General features: G+C 41.8%; 1 protein-coding gene across 1 annotated transcript in view; it reads right to left on the reverse strand.

Moving 5' to 3' along the window:
* The window catches only part of MAN1A1 (mannosidase alpha class 1A member 1), a 184,119-nt gene that overhangs the window by 89,977 nt on the left and 80,395 nt on the right, over window positions 1-13,747 (reverse strand). Inside the window, exon 4 of the mRNA XM_006123079.4 lies at window positions 5,188-5,268. Within this exon, the coding sequence (XP_006123141.3) occupies window positions 5,188-5,268 (81 nt within the window). The remainder of the gene's footprint in view (window positions 1-5,187; window positions 5,269-13,747) is intronic.

Below are 13,747 nucleotides of genomic sequence, written 5' to 3' on the forward strand. Positions count from 1 at the left end.
TCATAGGCAATCGGATTATTACTAGGGAGAGTCAAGGATCTGATCCCCCAACTCTACACGAGTAATTCAGATTGATTACAAGACTTATACAATCTTTCTTATATGAATAGATACTGCAAAATTTCTTCTGAACCGTGGCTGAAGTTATTAAATACTTAGTAAAAGGATATCAGTTACCATATATTTATCATTTAAACATTAAGATTGTTTCCCCAAAATGTTTCTAGACAGAACATATCAAATTATATTACAGTTAGCCATGGTCAACTTTCTGATCATCATTTCCAGAGTTTACCTTCATTAGGAAACTAGTAGTTCACTAATTGGTAGTTCACGATTTCTGAAATGGTAGACATCTTTTTAAAGAAAAGATTCTTGCAAGAATAAGTTATGATACTGAACTTAAACCATTTACTACAACTGCTAGTTTGGTGAAGTGGGGAGGGTTGGAGTTTGACAGCCTGATGGAAGCTGGTAGAGCACTTTGCGAATGCATATGTAGCACTTCTCTTTTCATAAGCTGAGCATAGCTAAAACCATGACAATTCTGGAGCATTTATTTTGAAGAAAACAAATTTACGTGTGCTTTAAACAAACAGTCTTCAAAGCAGATCACAAGTTAAGTCTAGTAAGAATGCAGGTAAATGACAGCTGTACTTTAAAGTAAGTTACAATACTTAGGGTGTGTCTAGACTACTGAGTTTTGTCGACAAAAGTGGACTTTTGTCGACAAAACTATACCTGCGTCTACACTACCGCTGAGTTCTGTCGACATAACGTCGACAGAACTCAGCCGTTTTGTCGACGCTGGTAAACCTCATTTTACGAGGCATAACACCTTCTGTCGACAGAGTTCTGTCGACAGAAGGTGTTATTGCCTGTAGGGTTGCATCTAGACTACAGGGTTTTGTCGACAAAGCAGCTTGCTTTGTCAACAGAACTGAATGTGTCTAGACGCTCTATGTCGACAGAAGTTTTGTCGACAGATACTGTCGACAAAACTTCTGTCGACGAAACCCTGTAGTCTAGACGTACCCCCAGCCTCAAGAAAAGATGAAGAGTGCCTGTATTCAACCATTATCAATTGTTGTCTGCAAGTTGCTGAATTAACCAAATAATTTGCAACTGGAAAATGTGCCCACCTACCTAGGCAAGAGAATTATCTCCATTTTCCCTATTAATTGTAGGTACTTTTGTCAAAAAACTTAAAAATTCCAGCTAGTTATTTGTACTCATTGTGTCTTTGCACCACTGATTATGAGGAGTCTGAGGCAAACGCCCCAGTTGTCCTGCCTTTGTTGTGGCCAGGGCCACAATACCTTCTATGCAGGGTTATGTAGGCCTCTCTCAGCCACAGGCACAGCCAAAGACTCTCCCCTCCAGGGACAAATCACTAACAGCCCCTGAAGCAGCCTGCTAGATCCAAGCCCCAGCAGGCTTTCAGCAGCAGGCTCTAGCTTCCAACAGCAGCTCCTAGACTGGAAAAAACTGACAACCACCAGCATGGCTCCTCTCTCCAAATTAGAGCCTCCCCCCTAACTCGCTCTCTTCCACACAGTGCAGGGAGAAACAGCTTCCCTCCCCTTTTTTCAAAGGCATCCTGGGAGTTGTATTCTCCAGGGCTAGACTGCAGCACCAAGGATCCTCCCAGTAAAAGTCAGAAGCTCCTATAGTAGAGAGAGCCTATATATTGCCGGTTCATTTCAGTTGATTTCTGACCACTATTTCTTGGGCTATCCAGTCCAATTCAAGAGGGAACAGAAGTTCTGTCCATTCTCAAACTTTTTTTTACTCCAAATCAAATCTAATGGCAGTGCATCCTCCACAGGGAGGGAGGATAGCAGCTGGCTTGGATGCCCTCCACTAAAACATCTCTGTTCTGCTTGATAAGTACATGCCACCTCATAGAGGTCTTAAATATTTCAAGATATCAGCGCTTGTTATATTCACTCTGCCAGTATATGAGAGGTTTTAGCACATTTTTTTTTATTCTGGTTCCTACAATTCTTTCCCTCTCAAAGCTTTATATATATTTGTTACTGTACCTCCACCTTATGGGTACTATAGTATCATCTAGTCCTTTTTTATTATTTTTTAAATAATTCCAAATTGACAAGCATGAGATTATGAATTCTCAAAACAGTTGTCTGGTTTTAAAAAAAAAAAAAACAATTTCTCTTGACTTATGTTCCATTCTCATTTAGAAGTATTTTGATATTGTATTAATTTCCCAATTCAAATTCAGCTACTTCAGTTCTCTGAACTGCCATCCAGAATAATGTCATGGGTTAGACACACATCTCTAGAATGTAGACTGCAAAGAGCTTACAATAGTTCTACAAAGACCTTACATAAAACAACATTCATATCTACTATAGACTTAAAGGCATATTGAACATTCATGTCTGTTTTCCTACCAGTTAGTATACTGGTATTTAATTGAAAGGAATGTTAAGCACTATAATAGAAAACCATATCCATAAGTATATGCGTTTATATATAATCTCACAAGAACATTACATTTTCCCTTTACATATTTGTATTTTGGTGGTTTACAAGAGACCTAATAACTGACCAATCAAATACTTCTTGGCAGTTAAGGACCAGTTGAGTCAGAGCCTTTAACTCAGGGCTAGGCAAAATATAGCCTGTGGCCTGCATCCAGCCCACCAAGCTGCCCGATCTGGCCCAGGGACGCAGCAGGGAGCCTCAGACAGGCCCCATCCAACCCCACATGCCACTCAAGCGGCTGCTACACCATTTGTCTTTCAAACCTCATGACAGTTTGTGAACAGTAGATGTTTTAGTAGAAGAAGTTACTGGTGAAGCTTAACTATTAATCAGAAAAAATAAATGTTTGTTTCTAAAGATACTCCAGCTGTGCTCATCACTTGATCAGTAAATCATTGTAGAACAATGGCTGATTTCCTTCAAGTGTCAGGTGAACCATTTCTGTTAAAATGTACATTATTTACTCAACAAAAATCTGCATCAATTCCAACCGCTAAAATTTTCTATCAACATTAACTGCATTTGGAGCTACATGTGTATGAGAGCATAAACAACTTTAGAGAACTTAAACAAGTAAGTTTGAACTTTAGAAGTTTAGTTAAACCCAGTGCCTTCTGTGTAATTGACAGTATGAAAAGCCTCATGAGAAGTACTCACTTGGGTTTGCTCAACAACCAACAACAACAACAAAAAACAGGTATCTAACATTGCCAAGCAAGTCAAGAAGAAATAACAGCTACTAAGGTTTCTGGAATAGTTGCCAGCAATTGGAAACTGTTCCTAGGAGGACTACAGCCTTTGTGGTCCCTAAGGCCTCCAGACTAGTAATGAAAACAAGTAAAGATTGACACCACTGATGGCTGAAGATTCAGGGACTAGTTCCAGCTCTGTTTCTTCCACATCTATAAAACTGAGTATCAGGACAAAGTTTAAAAACTGCACAGCACAAACTTTACGGTGATCATCATTCTCTTCCTGCAGATGGCCAGAATACCACAAGGAGCTCGTTCTCCTGGATTTCATACCAACTCACCTTAAATCGGTGATCACCAACCAGTAAATCAAGATCTACCAATAGATCTTGGAGCCTCTGACAGGTGAGCCAAGAAGTTATCAAGCACTGGCACTTCAGTTGTCCCTCTCCCCACTGTCATGCTGCTCCTGCCTTCTGCCTTGGAGCTGCCCCACCCAGGAGCCTCCTGCTTGTCTGTCCAGGATGTGGGAGGGAGAAGGGGGGGCACTGTCAGGACCCTATCTCCGCACAGAGAGAAGAGAATGGGGGGGAGGTTGGCAATGTAAATCTGTCTCTCACAAACACGCTGTCCTTCACTCATCTCCCAACCCAACACATACGTAGGGAGTTGTTACTTTTTACTGGTTGAAAAGTGGGTTATTTTTGGGTTTTGACTGGTCTGTGCATTTCATAATTATAATTTCTCTCTTACGAAAAAGTTTAATTATTTGAGGAATGAGTTCTAAAATGCCTACCCTGTTGTGGTTGGAGTTATTATCCCTGTGGTGACTGCTGCTCCTGGAAGTAGCTGGCATGTCCCTTCAGCTCCTGAGAAAGGCAGAGCAAGGGGTCTCCACATGCTGTTCTTGCCAACAGACACCACTCCTGCAGCTCCCATTGATCAGTAATGGGGAACTGTGGCCAGTAGAAGCTGTGGGCTCAATGCCTGCAGATGAGGGGGCAGCATATAGTGCCATGGCTGTCCATGCCAGCTGCTTTCAGGAGCGGGGCAGGGACAAGGCAGGAATAAGCCTACCTTAACCCCACTGCTCCACCACCCAGAAGCCATCTCAGTTAAATAGTGCCCAGCCAGAGCCTGTATTTTGAATCCTTCTCCTAGCCCTGAACCTCCTCCTACCACCCAATGTCCTGTCGCAGACACAAATCCCCCGAATCCAAACTCCTTCCCAGAGCTTGCACCCAGAAACCCCTCCTGGATGCCAAACCCTTACCCCAGCCTGGAGAAAGTGAATGAGGGTAGGGGAGAAAGGGATCAAGTGAGCACGGTGAGGCCTGGGAGGAGGAGTGGAGCAGGAGCAAGGCCTCAAAGAAAAATGGGGCGAGGGTATTTGGATTTGAGGTAGATCTTACATAGCACTTACATTGAAAAAAGTGATCTTGTGGTTAAAAATGTTGGAGACCACTGCCTTACATCCAATGAGCAGTGGTATTTTTAGGGACCTCCTTTGATGTCTGTATTTCTGATATTTATTCCGTTCGCCCTCCAACCATATCAAGAGTTTCTCTAGTCATACCTTCCAACTGCAACTTTGCTAACACTTGGATGAATAACTTGCCTTGTCACAGTTGTCAATTGTATGAATGGATGACAACACGTTCCAAACTGACCTGTGGGAACCATGTCATCCAAACCCACCTCCAGCAGTATCAACAAACTTCACAACTCCGTAGTTGAACAACAGTATTGATTACTGTTTTACAATTGAATTTTTTTCCCATTAATTATATTTATATAAAGCAATAACCCAGGGAGAAAAGAAAGCAAAAGTCTTCAGACAGACTTGCCAATAGGATACAGTTGCCAAACACGATAGCAACAATCTGTATGGACACTTTTTAATAAGAAGAACGGAGAAAAAAGTTATCCAATTCCAATAGTCTGAATGACTGGAATTTTACGTTGACAATGCAGAAAATCTTACCTCTTCTCCAGAAAGATAATATGCAGAAAGCAGTCCACCAACAAAACGGATGTTCACTTCAAAAACTGAAATTTCTGCATTCTAAGGAAAGAAATACATATAGTTATAGCTTGACCTTCAGTTTTCTATAAAAAAAATCAGTGTTTGTTTTATAAGGAAATAGTGGCATGTTACTTCAGGCTACATATAATGTATTCACAATTTCAGTTATAGCAGAAAAAAATCTCAAGCACACTATCCTTCACCTTTACTTTGTGGGCATTTAACTCCATTACTGCCATGTCATCATGCAGAGTGAAAAATGGTTTGAATCATAACCCTTCAAAAGTACTAGTTCTTCCTCACTTTAAACATCCTGTACAACTTTAGTGCTGACTAGTTTTGGACTCAGTTGCATGGGGCAGAGGAGATTCAAGCCTCCTACATTTTGGTATGCTTTTCCCCTAGTATTTTTCTTCATACAAGTGATTCAATACCTGTGTACAGAATGTGCTCCCAGATCAAATGTGTTTGTTAGACTTCCACTGGACCACTGTTTCCTACCTCAATCTAATAGATAAATTTAAAGACAAATTATGCCTAGCAGTTGTATTAATTAATTATAAAAAATGGACTAAATAAGCACAATCTTTTATGTTGGTCTTTTCTCAGCAGCTCTTGGCCCACTGTAATTTTACAGATCGATATTATGAAAAGTTCTCATGGAACAAAATTGCTTTAACGGGAAAAAAAGAAAATCAGTGGTTCTTTTGTGTCTGCTCTTCCGAAATGTAGGATAACTAACATTTGATAATGTCATTTCAATGAGACATGATTTCTGAATAAAGATAGTTTAAAAATTACTGCAACTGATTGTTCGCAATGTATTTTGTTTAAATGTTGCCTTCATTTTGCAAATGAAAGGTCAAATTAACTTAGATGACACTTCAGTTAAAAATACTAGAGAGGGCAGCACATTAGTACTAATGATCCTGCCAGACACTCATAGCACAAGGACTGCTTAAGACCGCAGTGAGTTTGTATCAGACAAAAGATCTGAATTGCGGAGCAGGAGCAAGGGAAAAGGAGTGCAGGGTGACTGTCAATTGCTAGAGTGGTTAAAAACTACTATGAAGTTAGTGAGTTTCCCAATGAACAACAATTATATTTTTGTAGTGTCATAACTGCATGAAGATCTGGCTGCAGAATAAATAGGGCGTGCTAAAGAAACAGCAGATGCAGCTTCTAAAAGATATATAATGAGCTCAAAAGACAGCATAAACAACATAGAACTAAAATCAGTGAGATATGAGCATAAAAGATGGAATGTTTTACAGTACAGAAAGTACAGGTTTAAGAAACTATTTAGGAGGCTGTTCCAAACTTACATTGTGTGAAAGCAAGGCCAAAGTCAGCCTGAGAGGTCCAATAATTTGTGTGGGGCTCACCATTTATTTATTCCTGGAATCTCCACCAATCATCTGGCTATGGGAGACTACATTTTCCAGTATTCCTCCCTTTGTCCGCTTTCACTTTTAAGAATTAGGCTATATAGAGAATTTGTGCATTATGCAGTCATTGCTTCACCAATCCCACAAACCCAGTAGAGGTCTAATACTCAGGACAGGGGTGGGAACCTCTTTTTGGTTGGGGCCACTGACCAACAGAAAAAAAAAAATCAGTCCCAGGCCACACGCAAGTGACAAAGCAGAAACAAAACAAAAATCACACACATCACGCTCACCAACCTGGTCACAAGCGAGAAGAAAAAAAACTTCACAGATGTGGCCCCCGACTGAGAAGCAGAAAAAAAAAAAAAAAAAAAGATATTCACCTCACCTAGGGAGGGGGCTGCTAAAAACAAGCTGGAGATGTGGGGTAAGGATATTAAATATCTGTTAACTGAATAGTCGATTAACCTCATGAATTCTTACCTGTTATCTGACTATTCTGTAGTTCCCAGGGAACTCGCTGGCAGTGAGTGTGCTCCAGCCCCATTCCCGGGAAACCACCTGCACTCCATACTGCTGCCCCTCTATCAGAGGCAGCAGTGCGGGGAGTCAGACAGGAGCTGGTCTGTGGGGGGAGCCAGTTTAAAAACTAGCTCCCCTCACAGACCAGCTGCTTGCCACCCCACGCTACTGCCTCTGGTACGTCCACATCTTGAGGCGACCACATCTGTATGCAGAATTCATCTCAAAAAAGATATATTGGCATTAGAAAAGGTTCAGAGAAGAGCAACAAAGATGATAAGGGGTTTGGAATGGATCCCATATGGAGAAAGATTAAAAAGACTGGGACTTTTCAGCCTATAAAAGAGATTAAGGCGCGAGGAATATGATAGAGGTCTATAAAATCATAATTGGTATGGAAAAAGTGAATAAGGAAAAGTTATTTACTTTTTCCCACAATATAAGAATATAAGAACTATTCCTGCCATGCCCCCCTGGTGGTCATCAACCCTGGGGCATAACGGAGCGGTCGACCAAGGCTTCTCTTGTCGACCAAGCCACATCTTGACTCACGTGCTGTGCCGACGACCAGCTGTGCTGACGACCAGCTGAGCCGGCACAGTGCGGCAGCCATTTTTATTTTAATGAAGCTGGGGATATTTAAATCCTCGCTTAATTGACTGTCAGGTATCCTATTTTACATGCCTCTGCTGACAGAGGCATGTAGTCTAGACATACCCAAATTCTCTCTCCAAAAGGAACAGGCTACTGATGTCAGCCTTAGGAATCATGGTAAAATTAGGTTTATTGTACTGCAGTATTTAAGATGCAATCTCCTATCTATATTTTTCTTTCCATTACGTTTATCCTACTCAGTTTGTTGAAAGGACAACTACAAAGCGAGATGCGACACTATTTTCTTTGATCATTGGACCCAGTTGAAAATTAAGATGCTTATCATGAAAGAAACATGAAAACAGGGCCAAAGAATTCTAGGACAAACCATTAACTGATGTATCTTTTCCTTCATCACCAATGGAAAAAAGTTTTGGTTAGGGCTCACCCTTCCCTCTCCTCATTTCTCCAAGCCTCAAGATGGAGGCTCTTATTTTTGGTCCTCATATGCACTTCTCTTCCTTCCTCTTTAAACCTCCAAAGGATGATTAAAAAGGACACTATCTAAACCCCTTAGGAGAAATAAATGAGCAAAAATTCAGTTCTTTCCTTCAGAAAATAACCCCATTTAGGGCCAAAGGGAAATTGATCCCTGATGTTCACTTTTTAAAACTCATAAAGGAGTGGTTAAGGTACTCTTATGGCACACATGAATCTGTGTTCCTCTCAACACTTATTTTGTCATTCTTTTTATTATCCTCAGCAGCCTAATGTGACACATACCAGTATGTGCCTTGTTGGCTTGCTAAAGATAAAGCCCGTTGGAAGGATTTCCTTTTACACAAAAAAAGTCAATAAAAATACTCACACTCTGGTTTGCTGAACTTGTCTACAGAAAAGGATATTCTAACACATTAGCCACACTGGATGGAAAGTCTTCTCTTATCTCACTCTAGCCCTGCTTACTGCTTTGCCAAACAGCAGTGAACACTCTAGACATTGTATCTAGACGACATCACATCTGTTTGTTAATCACATTCTCCAGCACTCATGAGTCTGTTTTCACTGTTCAGAGCACGGTGAAGTGAACAGAAAGTGTATCCCACATGCTTTCTGGGTATAGTGTACTGTGCCACCCAGTGGCACTGAGACCACAGCCTTAGCGGATAGCCAGATGACTTAACGCATACAATAGAGGCTCATGACCTGAGCTCCAGAGCTCCCAGGTTCAATTCCACCCACAGATGACCAGCATAACAGAAGCACGTGTGATAGGCCTGCTCCCTTAAGCCATGTCTACACTAGGAAACTCTCTCAAAATTACTAAATTCGATTTAAGAACTCCCAATTTAACAAATTTGAACAAGCATATCCTCCCTACAAGGGAAACATCGAAATTAGTACAAGGCAGGCTCTGTTAACATGGACATGCTACCTCAAAATCAGAGCCTCTGGAGAGCTGCAAGAGGCCTCCCTGAGGCCAATACATTTAAATTAGCAGCACACTAATGTTATTTCAAAATTAGCATTACTCCTTGTGAAAAGCAGGAATACAGAGTTTAAATTCCGCGACCTGTTTTGAAGTAACAGGCTTGATAATGTGGATGCATTGCTTATAAAAAAAAAAATCGAACGGGGAGGGAGGAGACACTTTATTTTGGAATAAAGTCCTAGTGTAGACCAGGGCTAACCGTCTTTTTAATTACTGGAAAGTGCATTCCCTCCCCAAACACTCATACAACTAAAAAATGAGCGCCTCCACGAAGTTCTTCCAGTTACAAGGAGGGATACAGAACGACACATTTCTGACAACACTGTTAAACTGGCTGCTTACAATCCCCATGCTGTGCTACAGGGAAGCATCTGACAGGGTCCTTAGCACATTCACACTGCAGTGATTATGCTCAGGGGAAGGTTGGGGTGGGAGGAATGTACTAGCTGAAAACATTCCCTCCTCTGTGGCCTGAATGGAACATTGGCTGAGGGAACCCTACCACATTCAAATTTCTTTGTGAAGTACTTCTGTTAACTGTAGCATAAACAAAACCCACAAGCTTTTAGGGTCTTTACATATTGCCATGCTGTTACCAGATATTTTATAGTGCAGCCAGCTGTGCCAAAGAGGATAGGAAAGCAAAACAAACAAGAACACCTGGTGAAGACCTCTGCTTCTTACACACATCAGATCATAAGGGACAAAAGCAAGACATCCCATTTTTCAATACAGTGTCTAGCAAGAATATCTGCTGCAAAGTAAAGGGAATACTTTGAACAAGGCACAGCAAAATTCTAACAAAAGCAATTTTACTGTCTTTTCTTATTCAAAATACAGGCAGTCCCCGGTTTACGTACAAGATAGGGACTGTAGGTTTGTTCTTAAGTTGAATTTATATGTAAGTCGGAACTGGTACATATTGTAGGGGAAACTCTAGCCAAACATTTCTCCAGAGCTCAGTTATATTCTCCCACACCTCACTTCCCTCAGTCCTTTATTCTCAAGCTGAGGTGTCTGCTGAGAAAAGCCGCTCCGCGTCTCCCTGGTGTGCTGGGGGGAAGCAGCTAGTGCGGGGTTGCCTCACCCCGTTTGTAAGTAGGGATCCGATGTAAGTCGGATCCATGTAACCCGGGGACTGCCTGTACAGTATATTCATTGTTTTATATATGTACTCCAAGCTCTATATAATAATAGGATGAATACATTTTGAAGGGAAGAAAAATTTTAGTAAAGGTCTTTTTCAACTAAAATAAAAACCATGCACAACAGTGAAAACACAAACTTTATAAAAAGGGAGCATTCATCTGAACAAATGGGCTGTGCCAACGAAAGCTTATGATACCATCTACATTTTTTGTTAATCTTTAAGGTGCTGCAGGATTATTCATTGTTTAAGTTTTTTCTATTGGACTAACACAGCCACCCCTCAAACTATAAAAAGGGAGCTATCCAATCTAGCATAAACAGTATAAGCAACAGGAGTCTGTAAGGGCTTGACTAGACTACGGGGAAGATTAGAAAGAGGATATGCAAATTTTCCTCAAAAAATGAGGTTTGCACCCCTTTTCAACAAAGGGAGGGGGCTTGCTGAAAAAGCTCCATCTGAACTACTTTCACTTTCGAAAGAAGATATGCATTCGAAAGAAGAGCAGGGCTCTTAGCTGTGCTGGAGCAGCTGGCCCCACAAATAACGTTTAACAGGTTAACTGATTAACTGGGATTTTACATTCCTACTAAGGATTTTAAGAGGCAGATAATTGGGCAACCATGTAGTCAGTACCATTTGTATTGACTACACAATTAGTAGATAAGGGTATGTCTACACTACCCCGCTAGTTCGAACTAGCGGGGTAATGTAGGCATACCGCACTTGCAAATGAAGCCCGGGATTTGAATTTCCCGGGCTTCATTTGCATAAGCGGGGAGCCGCCATTTTTAAAACCCCGCTGGTTCGAACCCCGTGCAGCGCGGCTACACGGGGCTCGAACTAGGTAGTTCGGACTAGGATTCCTATTCCGAACTACCTAGTTCGAGCCCCGTGTAGCTGCGCTGCACGGGGTTCGAACCAGCGGGGTTTTAAAAATGGCGGCTCCCCGCTTATGCAAATGAAGCCCGGGAAATTCAAATCCCGGGCTTCATTTGCAAGTGCGGTATGCCTACATTACCCCGCTAGTTCGAACTAGGAGGGTAGTGTAGACATACCCAAAGAGAAGGCACTCAGATGGAGCTATCCCCATTGTGGCTCTGCAGTTTAAATTTAGTAAGAGCCGGGCACATAGCCCGCTCCAACTACATAATACTGCAGCGCTTCAGTGGGGGTAGCTCCTGGACCTGGCCTGAGCTGGGCTTGCTCAGTCCAAGCTTGCACTGGGTTCAGCAGCCCTTGTCTGCAGAGGGTCTCAGTGGATCCCTGCTGGGACCGCGGAGAGGGGCTTCTGCTGGAGCATCCTCCCCTACTCCCTCATCGATCTGAGGCAGCAGCACAGGGATGGAGTGGCACCAGAGAGATGGTGCTGGGGGAAATCAGCTTTTAAGCCAGCTCCCCCTAGCACCAGCTCCTGCTTTTTCCCATTCCCCTCTGCCACTTGCTGCCTCTGCAGGGGGAAATGTGAGTAGTCAACTCAACCACCTGATAAGCCTAGGCTTATCATGTAGTCAACCAACTACTCTTTTACATCCTTAATTCCTATCCTGAAGCGCTTTGTATTGTGCCTCCAATGATGGGGATTACATAACCTCTAGGAAGCTTATTCCAGTGCTTAATTATTAAACTTAGAAAGTTTTTGCGAATCTAATTTAAATCTCCCTTGCTACAGATTAAGCCCATCACTTGTCCTACTTTTCTTCATAGGTGAGGTTCTCTCAATCATTTTTCTTGCTTTCCTCTGGACTATCCTATTTGTTCCTATTCTTCCTGAAGTGTGGTGACCAAAACATGCTGCAGTACTCCTGCTAAAACCTCACTACTGCCAAGCAAAGTGAAACAGTTACCATCCATCTCTTGCATACAAGACCACTGTTCTATGCCCCAGAATGATTTTAGCTTTTACAGCTGCACCATATTGTTGGCTCACACTCAGTGTCTCTATGTCTACACTACAGGCTTCTTGTGCAAGAAGCTTTTTGCGGATGAGATCTTCCGCAAAAACTTCTTGCACAAGACAGCATCCACACTGCAAAAGCGCATTGAAAAATAGATGCGCTTTTGCGCAAGAGAGCGTCCAGACTGCATGGACGCTCTCTTGAAAGAAAGCGCTGATAGCTATCCAAAGAATGACCACCAGGGCACCTGTGCTTTTTCCTCTTTTTGTGCAACCCTCCACCCCCATGCTCGTCCACACACACCTTTTTGCACAAGAACTCCTGCGCAAAAAGGAGTTATTTCTCTTAGGAGGAATACCTACACCAGAAAACCCCCCACTGTTCTTCCATTTTACTTGCACAAAAACACACTCTGTAGCGTAGACCTAGCCTTTGTGATCCACTATAACCCCCACGTCATTTTCAGCAATACTACTGCTGAGCCAGTTATTCCCCATTGTGTGTTGGTATATTTTCTTCTTCTTAGGTATAATACTTAGAGTGTTCATTTAAAAGTGTTCTAATTTCATGTTGTTGAATTCAGACCAACTCTTCCAATTCTGAATTCTAAGACTATCCTCTGAAGTATTTGCAACCCTCCCAGCTTGGCGTCATCTGCGGATTTTATAAGCACTCTCTCTGTACAACTATCCAAGTAATTAATGAAAAATATTTAATGCCGCTGGACCCAGTACAGACTCCTGTGGTAACCCATTAGATATTGTCCTTCAAGTAGGACAGTAAATCATTGGTAACTATTCTATGGTTAATCAACCTCACTGTTCCAACTGAAAAATCAGTCTCAAATTTTTAATGTGTCAGACTTCATCTTCCAGCCATTGGGCATTCTTCTAAATCAAATGAAGAAAAGAATGAAACCTTCAGTACCTCATTTTCTCCATATGATAATATGTTTACACTCTCTCTCCCCCCTCCACAAGTCACCTCACAATCCATATAACACTTAAACAGATTGAGCTGTAAGTCTCTCTTTAGAAGAGATTTTCCCAAAGCATTTGACCCAAAACAGTCTTTTAAAAACAGACAGCAGAACTGTACGCAATATTCCAGTATTTGTCTGACCAATATGGCATACTGAGGTCAAGTCACCTCCCTACTAGCTATATCCTGTTTGTACACTGGTCCTTTAGATCACAGCATCACTCTGGGAGCTCATGTTGAGTTACTTGTCTGCTCAGACCCCTAGATCTATTTCTGCCATTAACTTCCTTTACAAGATACAGATCACAATTCTGAGGGTATGACCCTCACCTTTTGCTCCTAAATTGAGAGATTTTCATTTAGCTACATTAAAATGTGGTGTTTGAACTGACCCAGATTGACAAGTGAGACAGCCCGGTCCTGATTATTTACTATTCAGGCAGTCTATGTAATCTGTACATTTTATGCAGGTTAATTTTATTTTTTACTTTCAGAA

This window comes from Pelodiscus sinensis, chromosome 3, assembly GCF_052426305.1.
Source record: "Pelodiscus sinensis isolate ZL-2025 chromosome 3, ASM5242630v1, whole genome shotgun sequence".
Taxonomy (NCBI): domain Eukaryota; kingdom Metazoa; phylum Chordata; order Testudines; family Trionychidae; genus Pelodiscus; species Pelodiscus sinensis.